At 40.1% G+C, this 25,440-nt stretch overlaps 1 protein-coding gene across 5 annotated transcripts in view; it reads left to right on the top strand.

Annotated features, from left to right (window-relative positions):
- The first annotated feature begins 2,933 nt into the window (after positions 1 to 2,933).
- The window catches only part of anks1ab (ankyrin repeat and sterile alpha motif domain containing 1Ab), a 44,586-nt gene continuing 22,079 nt past the window's right edge, over positions 2,934 to 25,440 (top strand). For 4 of the 5 annotated variants that reach the window (XR_011310607.1, XM_069691189.1, XM_069691190.1 and 1 more), the window contains exons 1-2: positions 2,934 to 3,426; positions 19,188 to 19,263. Coding sequence is in view for 4 of the 5 variants with exons in the window: in XM_069691189.1 (XP_069547290.1) it covers positions 3,133 to 3,426; positions 19,188 to 19,263 (370 nt within the window). In the remaining variant the exon portion in view is untranslated. Of the gene's footprint in view, positions 3,427 to 19,187; positions 19,264 to 24,366; positions 24,948 to 25,440 lie in introns of those variants that run through there. The other variant, XM_069691192.1, reaches the window with a different exon arrangement.

Genomic DNA, 25,440 nt, shown 5'->3' on the forward strand with positions numbered 1-25,440 from the left:
TGACGGATATCCAGTACTACATCTTCACTCAGCCATGCACACTTGCCCTCCCATTTCCCTGCTGAGAGGTCAGCTCTGTTCGTTTCTGTTGGAAAGCTTTCACAGGAGCCACATCTTTAGCCATTCTGAGCTAACAGCAGGTAGTTTTGCTGTTGTCTCTGTTTGAAGTGATTCATTTCATCCCTCGACTTTGAAGTGTCTTTTACAACAAAGAAATAATTGAAGAGTGTTGTTTCAAAGTGAGACACCTGTTCTCAATAGCTTCAAAATAATGGCCAAAACATTACTTTTACTGCCTGGGTGTTGAAATTGTTTTTGGGGTTACTTCAAAATGTGTACGCATGGGGTTGTTGGCCTGTAAATTACCTTTTTTGTCGAGTCTTCTAGTCTCGCATCATTTAATTTAGTACAGTATTATTTTGTGAATTGCTCTGCCACTCCAGTGATGAATTCCCACATTTGAGGAGCTAAAAATGATGGTGTGCATGAAGGGCATCCCTGTTGCCGGGGGGGAACAGATTACCTCAAAGGTTAGCATCAGAGCATTCTTGTCCGTGACTTTCGGGTTAGCGTCCCCTGAGACTCTCCAAGGAGAAAAACCCGAACACAGTGTGATGGGATTTTAGAGAATGAACCGCATCTCTCATTTGGGTCTAAAGATTTCCAGGCACAGAGGGGAATTGTACAGCACATTTTATGTTGTTCATAAGAGCCTCATCTGCGCTACTTGTTTTGAAGCCTCTCTGAAGGTAATAGCTTCATAGGTTGATTAACCCCATTAGATCTTTACCCATTGGCCTCATTCTCCATCTCTGTAATGCCGGCTGATTAGGTGGGAACTGCAGGGCACCAAACTGCAGAGGAAGATAATGATTTATAGGCTAAAGTGGTGAGAAAAGTTGCATTACAACTTGTGTGATGTTATTAAAAAATTTAATTGTGGACCCGGGGACACATATTGCAAGTGGAAAGAGCGTCACAGACGCGCACAAGAATCCTGAAAAGGCATCCAATGCGTCAGGGAGCACAAACAATTTATAAGAACAAAACCTGTTCAGACAGTCACAAACCCTGTGCACATAAAAAACATTGCACTCCACAGTGCATGTTTACTGTACGCACAGCCTCTCTGTGACTTGCACAGTGTGCATGTCTTTGTTAGAGAAGAGTGTTCATGAGTCACCACTGTCTTTAGCCTGAGGCTCAGCATCCAGCCAACTGAAGGAGGGGATGCATGTTTTATTTTAGTCTCTCTAATATGCCATGAAGACATCATTATTTTTAAACATGTTGTATTCCAGAACCCCCATTGTTCAAAATGTCACAGAACACGTGAATAACTTAAACTGTTTCATCCTCATCACCATTATATTGATCATTAGATGTGCCATTCGGCGTGCTTCATTAGATGTGGGTTTTGTTATTTCCAGCCTCAGCAGTGTGTGGCTGTATGAACCCTCCTTGGTGAGGGAAGGATGTTATCTTTTCTGTCATGCACATACCAGCGCTGCCCACAGGGAAGAGGTGAGCATGCGAGGAACTTGGCTGATTGAGGGCACACAGGCGCGCTTTGCACAGCTACGGTTGCCTGTGAATACTAAGGATGTCTCACAAGAGACCCTTTTGTCAGCGTCAGTTTCCTTCGAGAAGAAATATAAATAGCAGAAGAGAGTGAGATCTTTTCTGCATTCCATCGTCAACATTTCCTGTCTGGATATACAGATCCCCCCCCCCCCCAAAAAAAAAAAAAAAAAATCATAATACGCTCCTCACAAGACCAAGTCAAAAAAACACAATAAAAGCATTTGATGGCATTTCATTTTTGGTAAATGGCATCATTGAGGTATTTTCTTTTAAATTTGTAACAGAAAGGTAGAGAAAATCAATGTCATGTTATGATTTTTGACATAAAAATGAGTTTCGCTGTAAAGTGTCACCACTTCGGCTTCGACTGAATCTTTGATTATAAATTACATATGTGCAAGACTATTAAAGATGAAGCTCCATGTCAGAATTGACAGTCTTCTGCTAAACTTTAAGTCACAAAAATCTCACCAGAGTTGGTCCAAGAAGTATTTTAGATGGAATTATATATAAATAGGTTGATCATACAATGGCAAACTGATTGAAATCTGACTGGCAGTCAATGCTGATTCCAAAAAGGTCTGAAATTCTGTTCGTGCCATGTCTGCCCTACAATCACAAAACTAAGCTGAACTCTGTAACCTCCGTGTCCTGCACACACACTTGGTCAACACACACAGACAGCAAAAGAGGAATCCCGACTCTCCCTCCTTTAAAATGGAGCAGCCACCCAGTGCGTCAGTAACCTGATTACCCCAGCTGTCAGTCTGAATAGGGCCAGGCTTTGGGATCCTCCCGTCCCCCAATCTTCACTACGGGATAGGACCAGTCCTCCTGAAGACTCCAAGAACAATCCTCGGAACAGGACGGACACAAACACACGGAAAAGGGGAAGGAGCCAGGGCCAAAAACAAGGCAGCAGGTAAGAGGATGCAGTGATGAAGACTTCTTTGATTTTGGTGAATAATGATGAGTTGAAGATCTTGATTGCTAGGCATCAGGTAATATCTTTAGATGTGTGTTTCTGAGTGTGTCCTAATCCACGTGGATACAAGCCCACTTTTCTAACTCTATCTAATCCTGGTTTACGCTCTCTGATTCCTCTGGGAATCTTCTCATTTAGGCTTTGTATGCCCACGTTAGATACTTGATCTGATTAAATAAAAAAAGAAAAGCCGACGATGTGGACAGGAGGAAGTGTAGGAGTATCGAAGAAGGCAGCCAGTCACTAAGGGGAGGGCAACAGGATACAACTAGTGGGTGGACCTTCATGATTGTTTCTGTGCACAAGTCTCTCACTTTATATGCTGCCTTTCCCTCCAAACAGGAGAACTTTGAAATACTTTAAGTCAGTTGCTGTACAGAAATATGCTCTGAGTCTACAGTATTTATATTTCATTAATCTGTATCTTTTAATTCAGCTGCTGGCTGTCCACGACTCAGTTTTAAAGCTACACAAAGACTGGATCACTCCCTGGACTAACTGAACAAGACAGAGTACTGCAGGAAACTGGGGGACCCTGAGCTGCACTTGGCAGCTACAAAACAATGGCAGAGTGCACGCCGGATGCCAAACCCGCCAAGGTGATCCAGAATCCACAGGCTGACATTAAGGACTTGAGGGAAGTTTCAGCTGAGTCTGCATCAGCGGTGGTGGTCAAAGTCAAACCCGCAGACCTGGGGTTGATTCGAAGCTTGTCCAAGTCAGACTCTGACTTGTTGGCGTCACCACTCGGGGAGGAGGATGGAGGTCTGGCCGGCCGCAGTGGGTCTGTGGCTAACTGCAGCTCTGGGCAGCCTTCCATGGAACGCATGGCTTCCTTTGCCTCTGAGTGGGATGAGGTAATACTCAAGCTCTGGGGATGGGAAACAAGTGGGAGGGTGAAGAGGACAGAGGGAGTGGCACTATGGCTGTTATGGCATGGACAGGCTTTCAAGTAGAGTGTGTTAATGTCCTTAAGAGAGAGAGTGTGTTACAGAAAGTGTGAATGTGCAAGAGGAAAAAAAAAAAAAAAAAAAAAGCGACACCGATAAGAGAAGCAAGTCAGGATTAGTGTGAAAAAAACGACAAATGGGAACGGGCGAGGCAGCACATTTCAGGAGACAGGAAGGAAGGAAGGAAAGAAGAGGGGGAGAGTGGAGGCAGCAGTATGAGAGTGATCAGGAGTCCAGCAGAAGCAGTGATAGAGTAACTTTACGCAGGCTGTCGGCGGAGAAATGCCTGCGGGCGAGTGCTTGAATGCATGAATGGCTTGATCACTTGCACCGACCTCCCTGTAGCAGCCCTTGCATCCAAGACTAATTGGGCTTGTGCTGTCATTCCACATCCACTCAGTACATGTCTCAGGGGCCGACCCACGCTTCCACTGTCTCCTCCTGCATTCTTCTGGCTCCTTTGCTCCGTCTTGCGCCATCTACTTTCAGTCCACTGTGAACAATCCTCTAACCCCCCCCTCCCTTCCACACACACACACACACACACACACACACACACACACACACACACACACACACACACACACACACACACACACACACACACACACACACACACACACACACACACACACACACACGCTTTATCCCCGAAAGCTTTAACTTGTGATTTTTGAGCACTTTGGAGCATCAATACAGCACACCCTAAAGCTCTGCAAAGACACTGAAACGAATTTTCATTTATTACCAACACTTAAATAGTTGGAGACAATGGAGACAGTGGCTGATGACTGATAATGTGTTATTGAATTACATAGCTAGGAGGCAAAACAGTGGGACTTTTAAAAAATATCCACAGCAGAAGAGAACACTTCTGACATTTTGTGCCTTTAGTGCCTAACCCCCATCGCAATGATGCCATTTATAGGTTCTTATTCAATTCATCAGGTTACGTTTTGCAGCAGTGTAATATCTTCTCGTACCCAGCTGATATCTTGGCTAGCAACTGGCTCAAGTAGAAAAAGCCTTGCGTGACAGAGTTTTCCTTTCTTTACTCTGTGAACGTTTAGCTGCCAGTGTGACCAAGGATGAGCTATTTTTGTATTCCTTTGAACTTCACAGATCAGCTTCTTTCATGCAAAACAGAAAATAAAATACAATTGGACAGTAAAATTAGTGAGAACAAAATATTTATTCAAATGCTCTACAATTTGACAGTGTTTGGTTGGCGGCAAGTCCATCATTTTGGGGTAGGGCTCTGATTGAGGCATGTGGACTTATGACCCCAATATATCTAAAATCCTGGCTACCGGCCCTGTTGGCTTCAGCTGAGTCCAGCTGGCTTTTTTCGGGGGTAGCCTCTTCTGCCCAGCATCACTGGCTTCTCTGGCAGTGAACTGGAGAGCCGTCTCTACTGTCAGGTCAGCTCTCAGTTCCCCTAAAGACACAAAATTGTTCTTCACTTGCTGCTCAGTGCTGTCACTTAAGTGCTGGTAATATTTATTTTCCACATTGTGTGTCAGCAAACACAGAAATTCTCACACTGCCCATCAGTTATTAATAAATGTAAAGAAACATTGAGATTTCAGGGTGTGAGATAACTTTTTTTGTGGAAAGAATTTATTTTTACATGTTAGATTTCCATTCTTTTCACAGTTGCATCAGAAATATTTCGTTTTTCAAAGTTATAATAGAGGTTTTAGTAAATAATGCATCCTCAGGGGGAATTTCTGATTAAGGGAACAACACAAACGAGGGATGATGCACTTCTTGGATCTTGAAGCACTGTGGCATAAAGATGGTGCTATTAATTCATTAGTGCATAATACACTAAAAAGAGGATGGGGGAGTACAAGGTATGTCAACTGAATTCAATAACGAAGGCTTTTGACCTTTTCTACAATATGGGATGAATCTATCCCTGTCTGTATGTTGTTTCTTGTTTGTATCATATTTCAAACTTTTCGAAATCGTATCTTTAAGACTGCACAGAAGTTAGGAGAGGGATTGTTTTGCCTTATTTGTCCTGATCTTGACTTGACTCAACCTTAAAACCTGGACTTGTCTCAGACCAAAACAGATGATCTTGTTCTTGGTCACGGAAAGAGGGTCTAGCTTATACAGTATGTCATGAGCATGTTCCTATTTCATCCTTAAGGGCAGCAATGTATCATCGCGGAGAGCTTCTACATCTTGAACTTCAACTCGGATTTGTGTACCTCTCTCTTTGTCACCTCTCCACGCCTGTCCGCCCTCTGCTCCGCCCTCCTGCTCTCTAACACAACTGTTTATTCAGGCCGTGTTGGGTGGGGTGTCCTGTTCTCAAGGGCATCCTGTTTTGCAGCTGTTCCCGAGTGTCTGTTTCTCTTCCACATTTCAAGGGATTTGTTTGTGTTGGGGATATGGGTGTGGGTATGGGCAAGGGCAAAAACTGCCCCCGTTTCTGTGTATACACAGTGGCCCCAAAGAGTATTTGGATATTAAAGCCACAGCTAAAAAAATAATGTAATTTGTTTGATTTCACAAGTACAAGAAAAATATTCCATAAAAATAAGTTTGCTAGGTTTTAAATGATGAAACAACAGATAGAGAGTTTAAAATGAAGACAAATAAGTATATGGACACCCAATAGTGGGTTCACCGAAGTCATAGTTACAGTGTTTTAGTATTTAGTTTGCTATTCTTTAGCTTACAGAGCTGTTCGACAACATCTGGACATGTAATCAGACACTTTTGGTAACATCTTTGGTCAAAGTTTTCCTGCATGTTTCAGCCAGCAAGGTTTTCAGTTCATTCACTCAAGAGCATTGGCCTTTTTTTTTTTTTTTCTACGTGGCTCTGTGGGATGTAGGTCAGGGCTGGAATACTTTGGATCATCATCCTGCTCAAAGATCCACCTCTGTTGCTGGAATAATTATTGACTGGTCGCATTCAGGTTTCTTTTGAACTTTGTAGTTCATGATTCCACCAATGAATATAAGTTCACCTGCAGCCCTGTAAGAAACACAGCCCCAGACTATGATGATTCCACCTCCTTCCTTTGCCGTACCCCGAGTGCAGTCTGGTAGGGATTCTTCCCCTGGCTTCCTCCACGCAAACTTTCCACCGTCAGATCCGTGTAGGTTGAAGTTATCCAAAAATAACACACCTTTCCAAAAGCTTCTGTCTCTGTGCGCATGTTCTTTCAAATTTAATCCGAGCAGTCTTATTCTTTAAGCCTATGGATGGTTTCTGTCATATCACTCTCCCTCTGTACTCAAGCTCGTTGATCCCATTTCGACTGGTCTATGAACTGAATTGTATATCACATCATTCTCGTTGATCTAAGAAAGTCTTCTTGCTGATCTTTCTCACCTATTTTTTTTTTTTTTATTCTACTCACAATTATGTGGTCCAGTCTGTTGTTGGTCCTCTGTTTTTGAACTTTTTGACCGTATACCCAACAGTGGAGGATGGAAGACAGAGTTTTCGATTATATATTGAATAGAGAGCCCTTCTTTGGGCAAACAATGCATGACCTTTTCTCATGTTTGCCTTCTCTTTAGTTCCTTCAGACTAACTAATTCCAACATAATTTTTCTCAGATTTATAGAAGCATTTACCTTTAAATTCACAGAACATTTTGTAAAATGACCTTGTGAACCTCAGGGAAGTTTTCAGATAGTTTAACTGTCCAAATACTTTTTGGAGTAGCATGGTATCTCATGAAATGATTAACCAGCACATTAAACATTAAACCTTAAAGTGACACATGAAGCTCAGAGGGAGCTTCAGGTCGCATACATAAACACACTCTTAGGTCAGCAGCCTTCATGGACGCTCATCCAAGCTACAGAATACAAAGGCTGGCATTCAGATGATGTCATTATAAAAAAAAAAAAGTTATGTTAAAGTTCAACCTTCAAACTAAATTGGCATTTTTAGCGGTACATATATATTTTAAATTTGATTATGTCTGGCAGCTTATGTAACTGCTTGCCATTTTTTCTTTCCACTCAGTATTCTATTTAAAAGTTTTCTTAAATAAAAAGAAGAATCAGCTGATGTGATCAGACAGGTTGGGTTGAATTTATGTTTTGACGCAGCTTATAGTGGAGAAAAAAAATTGCCAGATGCTCAGGACTTTACATTTAGTTGTGTTTGGTAGAAAGAGAGGTGAATATGGGACATACTACTACTACAACTACTATGGGATGCTCTCACTCATATGAAGACTTCTGGTTTTGTCTTTGTGGTAATTTAATGAAACTTCAATTAAGGAAAATACTCTATAGTAATCCTTAAAGACATAGTGTATACTTTGCTCCCATCAGCCCTGGAATAACAGGTATCTGTTTGGTGAGTGCAGCTTGTCTGTTGGTTTAGATTTATGATGGTGAATTATGTTGTCTTCTACCTGTCCTGTCAGCTTTTTGTTGGATTAGTAAATCATTCTTCTGACATCTGACTGGGACCTCAATGCTCTTTCTACATTGTTGTTTTAGGCTTGTAAACAAAAAGTGCAAAGCTGCATTAACAAAGCTGGAGTCCAATCAGGCTATATCATTTGAGACAACACAATTGAATTCATCATAAATTAATTGGAAATTTCACCATGACAGGTCCTCCACCCTCCATTACATGGTTCTGGTATCGTATAGACGCTCTGTGCCAAATTCTGGTTTTGAGACCAAAACCATTTTACTTGATTTTGTATAAAGTTGTGTTTATTTATTTTTTTAAACTCATCCACAAAAAAGCCCTGGAAAGGTTGTTTTATTCTATCACAGGGGATTTGTAAGACTGCAACCAACAATTTTCACTGATACATACGAATGTTTGAATGTATGAATATTTTTTTTCCAAATGCTGAATTGATTACTCAGTGTATAAAATGTCAGAAAATATTGAATCATTTTTGCCTTAAAAGGAAGTTAACAATTTTTTAAAAAATTTAATTTAATTTTTTTCCCAGTCTGACCAACAGTCAAAAACCTAAAACCTAAAAAAAAATATGTTAAGTATACTGGGCAAAATTTCGATTTAAGAAGCTGGTACCAGTGCATTTTCAATATCTTTTCCTTAAAAACTGGGGCAGTTATCAAAATTGTTGCCAAATCAATTTCTGCTGACTGTCTACAATACTTTAAATTACGCTATTTATTTTTGGAAAATTGTTGAGGTAATTTTTAACACCATAATTGGACGATTTTTGAGATGACGTGATTTTTGAGACACAAATAAACTAGAAGGGCACTCAGAGTGCAGACTTCCGCCAGGGACAATAGTCCACTCTTCTATGGTCCACTCTTCTATGATACACAAATCTGCAATTTCTGCCGTCTTTTCCGGCTGAATCCGGGGACATTCCAAATATGGGCAGAGGGGTGGAGCCGAGGAGAGCTGGTCAAATAATCACGCTCACCTGTGAAGAAAAACAACCATTAACCTAAATTTCCCTGGAATAATTGTGCCTTAAGTCCTAATTGAGGTCAATAAATTGACCTCACGGATACCATTAAGCTGGACAACAAACATCCTGACAAGGCACACGTCGAACCAGAGATGACACCGGGGAGTTTTTAATTCGATAACTAGGTTTTATTGACATGCAGCTGGTGTCTCGTGAAGCAAGATTAACCGTCAAAAGACTTCCAACTTTACCGTAAGTTTTCTTACATGGACATTATTGCAACGTTAGGGTCAATTGTTACAACCTAAATTTGCTTGAGCTTTCCCTACCTTAACTTGGAAAACAAAACCTGCATACAACCCAGCCTGAGCTAACATTTGCTGACGTTAAAATAACCATTAATGCATAATAATAACATGAGATAGCAGCCAACTCTTATGGCCACCAAAAATTAGTGAGTTAATCTGCACATTACCACGAGTTAAATATATACCTTACAAACATTTTCACGTGTATTATATATATTTTTTTCTAAATATCTGAAATAAGCACAGATAACAGTGTGGCAGCATTGTCTCCTTCCACTTTTTTTTTTAATTAAATGTATACGATGTTTACACGGGAGAGAACCTATTTATAGACTGACATCCTCTTTCTTCTTTGTTAAGTGATTTATATTTTTTTACACTTAACCAAGATACAGCCTGACATATTTGGTATTTTTTAAGAAACTTTTGGCATCTGGAGTAGAAAACGAATGTTGTTTAGTTTTGGTTTTGCGGTTTAAATAAGCTTTAAATACAGCAAAAGCCTTTAATACCTCACCCACTAGCAGCCCACTGCTTTTTAGGAGGTTAATTGAAATGCAGGACATGGCTCATGAGTAACAATTATGAGCTCATTAATAATGATAATATTGAGCCTTGCATACACTCTGCCATGTTTAAATGAAACGAAACACCTGGGCAATTTATGGACTCCCGAGCCAGTAGTTGGTGATGAAATCAATAGTCTTCTACTATACTTTTGTCTCTGCATCGTATCAGCTAAGTTAGCTGTATGATGCGCTTTATTTATTTTTTTAAAGTTTGAGTTTGAAAGGTTAATATAAATGAATAGACCTTAGTGTCTAGAAAAAGACACGCCATAATCCGGGCCAAATCCTTTTGCAGTTTGGGAAGCATAAATATGTAGCTTCTGTCACTCCATCACAAAAAGACTAGTTTATATTTAATGGTACCATAGCACATTATGTCATACATTAAGATAAATCCTCAATTCTGTCTTCAATTGATACAGAAAAAAAGAAACGTACACCACTAAACGACAAACGGGACCCATGGATGCAAGGTACATCAACACTACATTAGCACTACATTCACTTAGCGTGTTCATGTATTTTAATGTGGATTTCTCCTTTAAGAGTAATAACACATAACGTATTATTATATAATAGCATTTGAATGTTTGAATATATATATATATATACACACACACGTTACCGAGAAAAAAATGGTGATTGACGTCTTCCCTACAAATGTTCAATACTCAAAAGGCAAAGGTTAACACGGCGCCATGTTACAGATGCTTGAGTGGCTTCATTCGTGTGCGTACTCTAAATTTCCCAGTGGCATTCCTGAGGTCTTTACTCATGCAAGCCTTTGAATTCTTTTTCATTTGCTAATGGAAAATGGTTTTACATAACGCATGCAGATCTGGACCTGTAATGAAAATACACATTTTGTGATTATGTCAAATTTGGTCTGTTGCAATCTTCTTAAATTCATATGTCTTACACCCCTTTTGTTGTACAATAATTTTTTTTTTTTTTTTTTTTTTTTTTTTTTTTTTTTTTTTTTTTTTTTTTTTTTTTTTTTTTTTTTTTTTTTTTTTTTTTTTTTTTTTTTTTTTTTTTTTTTTTTTTTTTTTTTTTTTTTTTTTTTTTTTTTTTTTTTTTTTTTTTTTTTTTTTTTTTTTTTTTTTTTTTTTTTTGAAGTTGTTAAGTGTGGGGGAAAAAAAAAAAGCTATACCATAGCCCCTAATATGATTAATAAACCAGAATTAGTTTTCATTATCTGTGAATTTGAATTGGCCACACTGCAAATTAAAGAGCATTAACTCCCAAAATCATTTTCATGTTGGTAATTTCAGCTGATAAGGAGAGTCTATTTTTAAAGTATGTGTAAGCTGGTTCATAATTCATATGAGCTACGGCAGAGTGAACACATCCCAAGATATGGTTTGACAGATGTGGTACATGAATATGAGAGTACTATTGATGGTGTTGGTGGGGGCCAGGTGGGGGTCAGGTGAGGAGGGGGGGGGGGGGCGGGGGAAGAGACACAGTCCTGCCTAACCGTCCATGTAGACTGTAACATTTCTTAACAGGTGTAACACAGGAGACGCCACATATTTTCCAAGCTGCTGCTCGATGTTGTTATTCTCGATGTGCACAGGCTAAAGCTATTGGGTGCTGAAAATGCACATTTGCCATTTCTAAAATGGTAATTTGAGGAATTACCTTTTTTAAAGGGTGGCTTCCTACTTTCATAACTTTTAAATTATTGTATCATATTACATCTGGCTTACTTTGATCACTGGCTGGAAACTGAAATCTGACTTTCCTGTTGTTGGCTAACTAGTTGATGCTTTTTATTCATTCAAGTACAGGGTGGTGGCTGATATTCACCTTTTAAGTACTGGATTAATGTCTAGGGCTGGATGTTAAAATTTGGAGTGATAAAAATGTGTCTGTAGCACAGAATAAATTTAGCTGGCATTGAATGCTTGGTCAGATACTTTGGCTTGTTTACTTGGATTTTGGTCAGATGTTTCCTGATTGAAATCATATTTATACTGGTAATTCCTAGTCTGTATTGTAGTGAAGTTGTTTTATGGCTCATTTATGTTAAAACCAGATTAAACTGATGCATTTGAGAAGTTTGGTGTATTCGGTCAAACAAAAAAAACAGGTGCTCTTTTCAGTATAGATACTGAAACTCTGCTATTATGGTATCATCTTTGAATATTCCCAACACTTTAGGTCTTGTTTTTTACTGCAAGGTGGTGCCAACATTTGTATTATTTAGCCTTTAGTATTTGTAGTTGTCTAACCTTCCTCAGTTGTGCTTTAGTTTTAATGTTGCAAATGCATGCAATATGAATATTCTGTTTGAAGATATATATTTTTCCCCAAACATAACTGCCAACAATATTTTTAGGCAGGTAAAAATTTTTTACCATTTCCAAAAAAATGGACGGCTGGTCCAACTGATTTACATACCTAGTTGCATCCATATTTATATATACCAAAGTCATCAGTGAAATGAAGATGACTAAAAGGTTCATGAATAACAAAATTCTGTTGTCATCCATCAGTAATGTATGGAACTGAAGCGTCGTCTTGTAGCGCTGGAAAAAGCGCAGCGATTTAAATATTTGATCATTTGACAAGCTGGATTCACAAAAACAACACAGATGAAATACAAGTGAAACTGCCACAACCTTAAATTTATCATAACGTGACCAAACCCAAACTGGAGTTTGACGTAAATTGGTGACCACATCTTTATAGAAAAGGTTTTAATGAATGATTTTTTTTTTCTTTCTGTAAAGAACTACATGATGTTATGAATGAAATATGATTCACATGTCTTTGTATAAACTTGTATCATATAGATTTGTGCAGATCAAAACGACCCTGAAAATACAAAGCTCGCTATGTTTGGCTGAGTCTGCCCCATCAAGGCCATCCTGACCATTCTCGTTGGCTGTATTTACGCTGCGTGGTTTCAAAGCTGTCACATAAATATCAATCCAAATCATGAGCACTTCCGGGTAGAAATATGTGATCTGGGTCTTGTATACTGTGAAGCCACTGGCCCATCTGTCTTTATTAACAGTGATACTGAAGCGGTAATCCCGTTTCCAGTTTCCAGACCAGTGCCAGTGAAGCAGGCAGCCTTTTTGGTTAGTTTATTGTATCCAGCCATCATTTCCATTACCTCTGTTTTGGGCTCTCAGCCATCCTTTATGCGCAGGAGACTCTGGCTCAGTGAACAATAACGTACTCTGTATATCCAAAGCATGTTGTTTTAAGATTATTTCACATGATCTCAAATGTATTTGCTTGCATGTAGTGTACTAAAACAAGATAGACTGGACAAAGAGAAGCAAAGTCACACAAAAAAAAGATTAGAGGCTGAATTGAAACCACATAGAAGATGAATTAAGAGACTATTACATATTGTTAAAATCAATTAAATTAGCAAACCTGCCAAAAGGACTTCTCCTGTTTCACAATTCCAATACTTAAGTGTGTTCACCCTGGAAATGTGACAGAATTCAGTATTCTAAAATATGCCAGGTGCTTATACTAAGTAAGTTTAATTTTTTTTAATGACATCTTCTGTCCTCAATGCAGTCCACAAATGAAATTGAGAAGCAGCCAAATAAAGCTTTACAGATTATAGATGGGACAAAAAGGTGTTCACTTTCTCTTAGTAAGATGTAATTGATGGCCGTGTTCATTTATTGTATTGTATTTGCCAAAAAAATATTTGACAAATACATGCACCCTCAGTTAATGAAGAGAGTGTCCAGTCTGTTAGAAAAATTACTCCTTGGTTCAAAATCAAACACATCCTCCGTAGGGCAAATACATTTACCCTCACGGTGTGACAAACAGTTGACAGTCACTCCCATTCCCTTTGTATCTGCTTTCATATGGTAATACTGAGTTGGTTGTAGGTCACAAGATAAGGACGCAGGGGAGTCGTCAATTAGACGGGGAAAGTAAAACAAAAAGGAATCACTTGTAAATAAGAGAGAAACCAAAAGAGACTTGTATAACATAACATGTACATAAAAAGGGAAAAAACAAAAAAAATCTTTCCATCAGAGTCCTTTTTAATTGTTTTGCCTCTAGCTCAAGTTCGAAAATTTTCCAATTAATTCAAATTGCATTAAAATATTCCATCTCCTGGTGTACTTTAGTTTTTGAGGATTTAAAATGCGCTCTCTTGGAGTAGTACCATATATGTATATATTCTGTATATATTCAGGGGCAGTGACGCATACAATGTGTGAAGGTACTGCATAATAAGGACTGTAGAGGATCTCACTCTGGCTGACTGACTCAGAATAAAATTGGCCGACTTGCAACTGCCAAGCACAGTCTGTGACATGTTGAGGCCACATTGATTCAAGTCAGCATTGTGTTATACTTTGTCTGCAAAACGACCAGAGATTATTAAATGCTGTATCTGTGGCTGATAAAATTAAATGATCAATCCTGTTCTGACAATAGAATTTCATCCGATAACGGGGACGCCACTCAAAATCCTGATTCTAAGGGGGATTTTTGTGTATCACTCTTGTCCTGTGCTTTCTGTGCGCAGGACTCCTCACACACAGAGCAGAGGACGCACAGCTGGGACAGTAAACTTGAGACGACACCCATCAGTCATAACATTTAAAATCACTGACATGTAGAATATAAAAGGCTAGCCATGAAGACTTTTACTTGGAGGTGTTTCTTACATTTAGTCCCTCCCATTTAAATATATTGGGTTGACAAAATATTAGGAACACCTCCCACTATAACCATATAACCTTGTTACTGGGCCGTTGTATTATAATTCATGCTTCACCTGTCATTGGTCTTATTGTTGTGGCCGTTCCATATATCTTACTAAATATCAAACGGATGTTGCACTTGGCAGATCATAGATTTGCAATATGTATCTCAAATTGCATTGACTACTTGACTTTGAGCCTGAGACAGAACAAATCTTCCTCCAACATTACCTGTCCTCATATCAGCAGCGTAGAGAGTTGGTCAGAGGAGAGTGTGACTGAATGGAGTGAAATTATCTGACCACTGAGGATTTAGGCTTTAATCTTAATCTCTTAAATTAAATCACCGTCAGTCTTCAGAAGAGCTGATCTCAGGCTCCTGGATAGAAAAGAGAACGCAGAGCTGCTCGCATACTTTATTCAGCAATTTAGATTTAAAAGATTTTCATTCTTCTTTAGAAAAATGCTTATTTCAAGTTTGAGAAGAACAAGTCATGATAACTAAAGGTAATGCAGATTAAGACAAGTGCCAAGGACATGAAGTGATCCCAAAAATCCTGTCAGTCAGCTGATTTGCATTGGAAAGAAGCGAAATGATTTCAGCTTTACTGTCGGATCATTTTCACTGCAACACTTGTACATTAAAAGGTGACACAAAATGGATCTTTTTTTCTTTTGCAATAGGCAGGAACTGAGGAGCAGATTAATCAATTACCATGTAAATCACTTCAGGATGAGGTGCTATCACTCAGCTGAGCACTGCTGATTTAATGATACAGTCCTCGCAGAGTCCCGTGTGCTTCATAACAGCGTTACAATTGCATGTCTGTGTGAATAGATCTTCTTACTTGATGATTTCCATCCTGCTCCCAGGCATTTTCTAGAAAGTGCACTTGAAGTCAACTTAATTTCTATTGCAAGCCAGCTAGCAGCTCAGGGTTACTGGACCTTCTTCCCTTTTGATACACGTTCAAGAAAGACAACACAATGCGTAATTCACTTACATGAACATGTGAATTTACATAGTTGTTGTTTTATAGGCTAATTTGGTTGTCGGTGCATGCACATGTAGCTCCCTAGGTGAGGTGTATCGTAGGTGCTTAGCTGTAGTCATTAAAGAGATAGTCTGACACATGGCCAAATAAGCAAATTCAGTTTTGAGCTCCGGCCAGTTAGTTTAGCTGAACATAAAGCCTGGAAACAGGCAGCTTGGATCTGTCTGACAAAAACAGAATCTGCATACCAACTTCTCTAGAGCTTATCAATGTACACTTTATATAGTATTTGTTGTCTTTGTGTAACAATGTTTAAAAACACGGTTTTATGCGATGTTATCTGCTGCAGTATTCACTGGTTACCAGGGAATTTCTGCTGGGCACATTGTTTTTATTATGGATTAAAGAAACAAGATATAACATAGGGCTGTATCCAACTCTGAATTTTGTCTGTCAAGTAAGATTTTTGCTATCAATACAAACATTTGGCTATTTTTTTTAAAACTTTTTTTTATATTGACTATCTGGCAATCAGAAAATCCCCAGCGGGACAACTCACCATCTTAACCTGTGCATGGTACGTCAGCTGCGCCTTGATTGCACTCTGTTCACCTCCAGTACACAACTCTCCTTCATCCTCTGGGGGACATGGGGGGGTTTAATGTCTCAATTCAGTGTCAGTAGAATAACCCTAATTCTTAAATTATCGAACAAATGAAAAATAAAAAAAACTGCTCGATTTGAAGAAACCTGGTTAACTGACAGGATCTCTGACAGATGATTGGCCTCATTGTTTTTCAGGAGGGCAGCCGCAGTGTAACATGTTTACATTTGGACAGCCTATTCTTTACTTGTTTCCAGTCTTTATGCGAAACTAAACTTACCAGCTGCTGGCTGTAACTTCATATTTACTGTACAGATACTGCAAAGATTTACCGAGCCTTTTATTGATCTTGTCGTCTAACTCTGGGCAAGAAAGCCAGTAAGCGCACTTCCCTAAATGTAGCACTATTACTTCAACATTTATTTGTGGTATAAAAATTCCTCTCTATTGTCATTCTCACATAACCGCCTTTAACTCCGAGTCCAGAGTGGACATCACTGACGCATACTGTACACTGATGGAAAGATGCTGTGCAGTTTCTGAGTACTTCATGCCGTACTTTTTGTTTGACACACGATAACTTTGTCGCTTTAATAACAGAAAATATACATTCAAGTTTTTTGGGCCAATAATTTGGCTCGTTAAATGCAGTGAATGAGGCTGCATGCACATTAAGTTGTGAAATATTTCTTCTTTTGAGATTTTTTTTTTTTTTTTTAGAGAAGCAGCATTTTTGGTGACTTTACTGTAAAATAAAGGTGCACTTAAGCTGAGATGTAATGCAGTCCTGATGTGTGTGTATGTGATATAGAATGTAACTGGGTTAATTCAAAGAGTAATATGAGGTCTGTAGTGCTGGAGGCATATGCCAGGCGTCCCACGTGCCTGACTTTCAAATGAATCAAGGCTTTTCCACTGTGTTGATGCCACTAGCAAAGTGCATAGGGCTTTTTCAAACACTAAATATTACATCAAATAAGCCTGGCTGTGTCTCTGGTGTCACTTGTGAAAGCAGAATCAGTTTTTCAGGCTTGCAAAAATCTTAATTGCTGATTGTGAGTAGACTACTCCAGTGACTCTAAATTTAGGTCCCAGCCTGATTTGCCTCAGTTTGCACATAGATTTCAGGGTGACTCTAGTCTGCTAGTTGGATTGCGTAAGATTGTCCAAACATGTACCTGGTGTTACACTATTTTCTGTAATACTGGATGCTATTGATATAGTTTATTTGTTTGGAACAGAGTAAATGGTACATTTCTCCTGTGTACGAGGTCTTATTCTCCTTGAAACATAAAGTGTCAGCAGATAGCTTGGCACTCTAGATAAATGTAACACTTAACCAGTGATGAGAATGATCATTGGGTTACTCATACTGCTGTGTATTTATATATTGAATCAATCTGACATCAGGTCCTTCAAAATGAAATAGCCGTTTCCACTGAACTGGAAAAAAAAAAAAAAAAAATCATTTAAATACAGTGCTTTTAATTGAATGTGAAGAAAAGGGAGCAGGGTATAGCTCGTATTGCACTTGCTGTTGTTTGTAATAGATTGTGGCTTCGAATGGGGATGAATTGAATCACATTTTTCCCTCCCAGGACTGATTGTGACACTTCCATTCAGGGTATCTGCATTGACCATTTTGACATTGAAATAAAAAGTCTCCCTTGAGGCCAGGGCTTGCTGTGGCACTCAGAACTCCTGCCATTATTGAATAAATGTAACTGATAGGGGAAAAACAAGTTTGATAAAGAAACTATTTTAAGAGGTACTCCACCAGTCTTGCACATCAAGGTCAGTTTACTTGTCAGCCTGTGACAACAGTATATGTCAATCAAGTGTCATCTGTGGCTCTGGTGGAGCTTTCTGAAGTCTAATGAAAATGATGATGCCATAGTGATGTCATCAGTCATCTCGATTTGTACTCTGAAACTACAAACATATAAGAGAAAGCCTGTGTTACAAACTCTAAGTGTGGTGTTTGTTAGCATTGTACAGTTTGGGAAATGTAGGCAGCAATCTTGTCCTCTGGTGCTTCAGTTTGGACAAAGTATGAATAAAACTTTTAGGAGTCCCACTTTTGTGAGTGCAATACTAAAACGCCAGTGTATCCCTTTTAGTGTGGAACGATCATATCGAGGCCAATCCCCAATCCACTTGTATAATAATAAGGTCAGTGTTGGTGCAGATACCCATCCAGTCTATCAGAGTATATTCATCCCGATTGGAATAATAAAAAATAATAATATCACTATTAATAACTTGTCCTACTTTCATTTTATTTACCAGGTGGAGACCTTGATGGTACATATTGCATCTTGGCCCAAAAGCACTTTCCTGAAATTTGAGCTACTATTCAATTATCCATCAAAGTAAACAATAGCAAACAAACCACCTGGAAATGTATTTTGGCTCTTGAAAGCTGGAGTCTTCTTAAATAAACATGTATGGCGCTAAGCCCCAAAACAACTCTTTTCTGAGTTGCTCGGTAATCTCCTGCATGCAGCGTCGCGCACACCTAACCTTGCAGTGATCTATTGCTTTATTCTGTGAAGCCTAAATAATACATAATAATCTGAGAGGGCAATCACATACTCCCCGAAAAACAGTCAACAGCACATCTCGGTCTCCTGCGGCAGTTTGGAGTTGATACCGAATTTCCTGCAGGTTTTTAGTAATTTGGGGTTTCCGGAGATTCTACATTGTCATTCATCTGATCACCCGGCTGTGTTTTCGCCGAGTTGTGGATTAGCCATTGAATTTCTGTCCACGTTGGGACTGTTGCTTGTAATCCATCATTGCAAAGCAGCCTCGCCTTCTTCCCAACACTCGCAGCAGCAGCAGCAGCACACAGTCCTCATTCCTCACCCAGTCCCACTCCCTCAATGTTTCCGTTTTATAATTAGTTTGGCTCGGGTACAATGGAGGGAGTTTAATGCATGTTTTACATTTAATGGAAAATGTTAATACATTCAGATTTTCTGTCTTTCTTCTTTTATTGTTATTCATGAGTCACTGTGGATCTTTTAATCAAGTAAAAGGTGGTTTTTATGATATTTATGTTTTTCACCAGTCTTTTCATGTTTGTTATCTTCAACAGATTGAGAAGATCATGAACTTGATTGGAGCAGGCATTGAAACGTCCAAAAACAAACAACCTACGCTGGTAAGCTCAGGTAATGCCTCAATACCTGTTTTGTTGTTATGATAGCAGAAATATATTATTTAGTCATACAAAATAAACACTGGGTCTTATTCATCAAACATTTTATAAAGCTCCTAATTGTCCTTGATACTCCATTAATGACTGTCTGTCAGAGGTTATTAAACAGGCTTTGTATGTAATGTTGGTAGCAACCAAACATTTTACCAGTGGTAGACCAAGTATTCAGGTCCTTTACTGAAGTGAAAGTACTAATATCACACTGTGAAAATACTCCACTACAAGTAAAAGTCGCACTTAAAACCCGACCCAAGTAAAAGTATGCATTTATAATTATCAAAATGTACTTGTGTACTGTATATGCTACCTGTCAGTGTTTTGCTATTGTATATAATGTTTTTGAATTAATATTACTGTTATACTATGTTGATGTACTGCGGGTTAGATTAATCCACAGTAATGCATCAATTTCCATAAGATTATGATGTTTGTATCTCTAAGTAGTCAACAAGCTCAAAACGAATGCATTTTCGAGCAAAATTACGTGGGTTTTAAATGGTTTATCTTAAAGTATCAGAATTTTGTGAACCTATAAACACCTAGAAAAAGTCTTTTCAGTTTAAAAGAAAAATTTGAAGTCACCAAATTTGGAGATGCATGGTTTTCACTGGACAGTCATCTTAAAAGTGGGCAGTAATTAAAGTTGTCAGGCGATTGTAGTGGAGTAAAAAGTGCAATATCTGCTTCTGAGAAGAAGTCGCGTTGAAGTTTAAAGTTGTGTAAAATGAATGCTTAAGTAAAGTACAAATACCTCAATTTTGCACTTAAGTACAGTACTTGAGTAAATGTACATAATTACAGTCGACCCCTGCATTTACACCGTGTAACTGGCACCAGCTTTTCTAAGAGCTTCTACATCTAGTATTGAAACACATCTTCGGAAAGGATCCAGTATAATTTTATTGTTCTTGTGAGTAACAAAGATTCAAGCTGATATTTGTTTGGCGCATCGCTTTTGTTATTTGTTACTCGCTTGGTTTCCACTCGATGGGAAATTTAATTCTGAAGTCGCTGTCTCATTTTTTTCTGGAGTAACTGTAGATTTCAATAAGGCTTGAATTGATAGAACACTTCATCAAGTGTCCTTCAGGCAGTGCAGAGGGAGAAGCCAGCTGGCATCTGCTCAGTTTGTTTAGATAACACTCCTGAGTTAATACAGTGTAAACCCACCTCAATTAGGTGCTCTGCCATAAGGCGGTTTCGCCATACGGGGTTTCGTAACAGCATTTTTTTTTTTTTTGCACAGGACTGCTATATACTTGTCTCATCAGATTTATTTAAACTTTCTGAATTACCTTTAGCTATATGCAGTCTGATTCATGGACTACCAGCATCTGCCAACTACAGCAAGGTGTAACACCCCTCAACCTGAAAAGCAGTGTAGAAACAATAAAGTAATTGTGATTAAAGAATAATGCTGGGAGTAAAAAAAAAAAACGAAACCCCACTAAACTTACTTTAAAATTGATTGACGGCCTTAATATTGATTTTATGTTACATTTTACTTTGTCATCAAGTCTGTAACTGTAGAAAAGTAGCATGAAGAAAATGTATTTATTTTTGCCTTGAGAACTAAAACTAATATTGTAAAAGTAAAGACATATTCTCCAATTCTTTTTGTGATAATAATAAAACAAACTTTTCTTGTATATCACCTTTCAGAAACAAAGTGCCGGAACACGGTTCTTATAAAATGATTTATAATTGTTGATACTTTCGGCTAAACGGCGATGCCATTTAGTCAAAGCTGGTGTCCCAACATGAGTTTTAATTGTAACTTGAATCCCAGCTCACGTAGCAATCTTATATAAATTGCTATCCAAACAGTTAAGACCTGAAGTTATTCCACATTACGTAAGGGGAAATATGGCGTCCCCCCCCCCCCACACACACACACACACACTCACACTTATAGGTGTGTGCTATTTATAGGCCGTGTTTGAAGAATGGCATGCTGAAAGTGTCCCAGATTCAGCTGAGTCATGTAGTCGCTGCTCCGATTTTAATCGGAGATTGTGCACAAGTAGTTCCGCAGGTTGTGAGGAAGCCTTTGTTGCCGTTTTTGTAAGTGTCTCTTAGTAAAGAGGTCATATCTCTTTTTCCACATTGTGATGAAAGGGAACAAACAGGTACCCTTCAGAATAATCACTGGAAGAGGGAAGGAGATGGGAGAGGGGAGGAGGGATTACACAAAGATGGAAACCTAAATTGTAAATCTTCATACCACTTTCATCTTTTTATTGTGACAGAACTGGGAAAACCTTATCCTCTGTCCCCGTTTTGTGTATTTTCCTCCATCCATTTTCTTTACTTGTTCACTGCTCTTCTCATATCAGAAGTCAATAATGGTCAATTTATATTCTGGATTTTTGGTTGACAAAAATTGTAATGAAATTTTGTACCATTCTGCGCGCTCGAGGATGCGGTTGTTTGCGTTGCGTTCCCATCACGAGCGCCTCGATTGTGTGCCAAGAGAGCACTGAGTAAATGAGCTTAAAAAGAGAGGAGTGATGAGAGAGCACAGCTCACAGCACACAGGAGGGATCGGCTCGGTTTGTGTACAGGCACACTGACTTTCAAAGGAAAAGAGTCCGCCTTCAGTTTCCCTGAATTAATTCAGCTTTGCGGCTCATTTTCTTCACTGCTTGGGTGTGTTGACAAGGAGCTAGTGCTTTTCTCCCGCTCTGATAAAGAGGCACGGCTTTATCTAGGCACAAACTCTACCTCGTCTTCTGTAAATAGGCATTTCTGGGCGCTCGTTGGGAGCCAAGTCTAGACCTCACTGTGCTCAAACAGAGCAGAAATCCACTTGGTTAGACTTGGCAGCTTGGGCTGTTTAACAGGGGATAAGACTGTGACCCAGTTTCCCCCCCCCCCCCCATGGAGGAGCATTGGATACTCTGTCAATCAGTAATTAGGTCCTACTACCGTGGGAGGTGTTGCTGTCCCAAATAAACGGAAGTAATGGCGTGGGATAGCTGGTATTTTTAACAGTCTTTGTACGGATATTGTGTAGTAAAAGCCGAGTCTAGTGTGCGACTCAGGAGGAGTTGTGGGATCTTGTAGTGAATCATAATTAGTCCACTTCAATCCTTCTTACTTCCTATTACCATCTTATCTCACCAGTATGTTTCATCGCCTCCTCCTCCATTAGTCTTTTTCGAAGTCTTATCTGTCTTGCTCAGTCTCTCCCTCTTTCTTTCTTGCTCCTTCCCTCTGTCCATCATTCTTCTCCTCAGTCAGAGCAAATCTGATAGCAGCCTCTCTTCCTGATAATGAATGATGAGCAACCGCCACTGTGGATGACTGACAGGTCATGGAGACCTGACCTGGCCTTTTACCTGATTGTTAATGCCAGAGAAACGGGGGTATAGGTGGCCTATTACGGAGGAGGTTCAATCAATAGCTCTTCACATTGCTTCCCTCCGTTGTCTCTGCTTCTCCTTGCCCTGACTGGCTTACTGACTGGCTGACTACCCGTCTGGGAATGTGAGGTGATTGCAAGCAGCTTGAAAGGCTGCATAATTACACTCTGCCTGCAGCTGTAAGCTGTACCCAGATAGCACCAAGCGTTGGACACAGTAAGCAACCCCGCATAGATGGGTGCTGAAGTCTTTCAGAGTCAGATGGTGCTGCGTATCAGTCTTTTTATTTTTCACCCAAATCTATCTGAATTTTATATCACACCACTTGCTTATCCAAGCTTTTTCCTGTAAGTAGCCTCTGTTGTGCTCTAAAAATGGTTGACATGGCATGAGCATTTGGAAATACATAATGGAATTTGACTTTTTTTGTCTGTCATGCTTGCATGACTGGGTGAGATGGAGAGGAGACAGGACTTGGATGTGTTCCTCTTCTCTTCTCTTCTCTTCTCTTCTCTTCTCTTCTCTTCTCTTCTCTTCTCTTCTCTTCTCTTCTCTTCTCTTCTCTTCTCTTCTCTTCTCTTCTCTTCTCTTCTCCAAGTGCATTAGAGACTCTGCTGACTTGAATCAATGCTGCCTCCCCCCCCCCCCTTATCCTATCATCAAAGTAGGATGTAAATGAATTAAAGACTTCTGGTATTAAGCAGTGGTTTGAGGAGACTCTTTGTTTCAATATCTGTTTTAGCCCCCCCAAAAATTGCTGTTGCTCCTGCAGAGCGGGATCGAGGCTCCGTCATCCCTGTACGAGTCATTCTCTGCAGAAAAAGACTGTGATTTTGGGCTCTCGTTGCTTCTTCCTCGCCTCTGATGGTGGTGTCCTTTCTGCACTGGCAAGATCAGAGTCGCTCTGTGCAATTCTAATCAGTGCAGTGGAGGGAAAAAGGGGGGAGAGGTAGGGTAAGGTTAGAGAGAGACAGACCGAGAAGAGGGAGCATGTATGCATTTGTATGAGGGGGAAAAAGGGGGATAAGATTGAAGGGGAAAGGGGGAGAGAGGCAGACAATGAGGAGTGTGTGTGTGTGTTTGAGAATGAGAGGCAAGGACCGAGACAGACTGAGGGAGAGCGCAAGCCAGGGAGGGAGAGAGGCAGAGGGAAGGGAGTTGATATAGTGTGTGAGAGAGGGAGAGGGAGAGGTGGTTACGTGGAGCAGCACCCCACTTCATCAGGCAGCATACGGCAGCTCTGCAGTGCGATCACACAGTGTGGGAATGGGGCTATGAGATCGAGAGTGAGAGAAAGAAAGCAGAGAGAGACCAGAGCAAGTAAGGGGGGGGGGGGAGTTAAAAAGAAGAGCTTCAGGGATTTGCTCGGATGAAAAAAAAGGGGGGGGGGGAGATGAGCACTGAGTCTGTTGCCTGTCGTGGATGTGGGAAGGACGTGGCAGCTGTGGCTGAGGTTGAGGCAGATCTGTTGTGGTCTCCTGTGTTGAAGTAGCCGGGCGTCAGGACGTTATGCCCTGTGAGCAGTGAGGGGTAGCAGCAGCGTGTGTGAGCCAGGAGCAGCTGCTGTGACTGCATCTGCGCTGCCTGCATGTCTCAGACAGGCAGGGGATGCAGCAAACCTCTGCCCTGAGCACAGAGGCTGCTAGCTGTACCCAGCGAGGAGAAGAACCAGGTGGGCTGGGGGGTGGGAGCGGGGGGCGGGGGGAGGGCGCTTGCCTTAGGAAGGAGCTAGCTTAACCTGCACTGTGGTCCTGCAGTGATCCTCGCTTCAGAGTCGAGAGAGGCTCACCTGCCGTCTGTTGGATTTTGAACCTGGATTTACTGGCTTTGAGAGATGAGAAGCACGTTCTCTGGTGGAGCCGCACAGCCAGCAGCCTGCTGAAGAGTGTGAATGCTGGGCAGCACAGGGAGCACTGGCACCACCGAGGACGCAGAGCCTTTTTTCACTGGCAGACAGCCTACCTGGAGCTTTATCAAGGAATCTATACTTGGATTTGATTATGAATTGAGGAGTTTGGATTCAGCACACTGTGGAAATTCTAAGCCAACGTTTCTTTGATGTAGGATTTACAATATGTCTACCTGACCGTACCCCGTGTGGCTCTGGAGTAAGGACAAAATATGATTTAAGCAAATGTGTATTCATTAATCAAAAATAACATGAGTACCTCATCAGTACTTTAGAATGCTGCTACCTTCATTGTATGAGCCTTGTCCTAGCTCTCAAAGAGGTTGACCAATGAAGCCATGGGACTCAGCCAGAGCTTTACAAGTATGTGGTGAAAACCCTGACAAATTCATTTTGGGGGAACTGAATATTTCTGTGTTACATCCTGATGGAGTAATTTCTGATTTTAGAATAAATGACGGGGATATTTTTAGCAGCGTAAATGATGTGTGATATATATAAATGTCTGATTCAGTGATAAATAATTTCCATTTTCCCTCTGCCTGAAAATGATCTGGTCTCTTGACTTGTAGTGTTCAGTATTATGTTTTTGGACTAGGTAGTCACTTATTTTTAAACTCGCTCATCTGCTCACTAAAGGAATGTTTAGTGAGCCCTGTTTGTTGGAAGATGCCGTAGTGGCTCAGTCCAACATAACTAACAATACCAACCTTCAGATGGGCTTCCTTCCCTGCACTACCTCCACCCTCGCCTGACATTTTTAGTCAGTCACACCAACACCAGTGGGTGTTTATTAGCCTAGTCAGTTCCCTGCAGGGCTTGAGCGGTGATTGCAGCACTTCCTACCCTCCTCCTG

Source organism: Brachyistius frenatus, unplaced genomic scaffold, assembly GCF_029030835.1.
Source record: "Brachyistius frenatus isolate BFR_SWC_R1_liver_20210118 unplaced genomic scaffold, ASM2903083v1 Contig_10, whole genome shotgun sequence".
Taxonomy (NCBI): domain Eukaryota; kingdom Metazoa; phylum Chordata; class Actinopteri; family Embiotocidae; genus Brachyistius; species Brachyistius frenatus.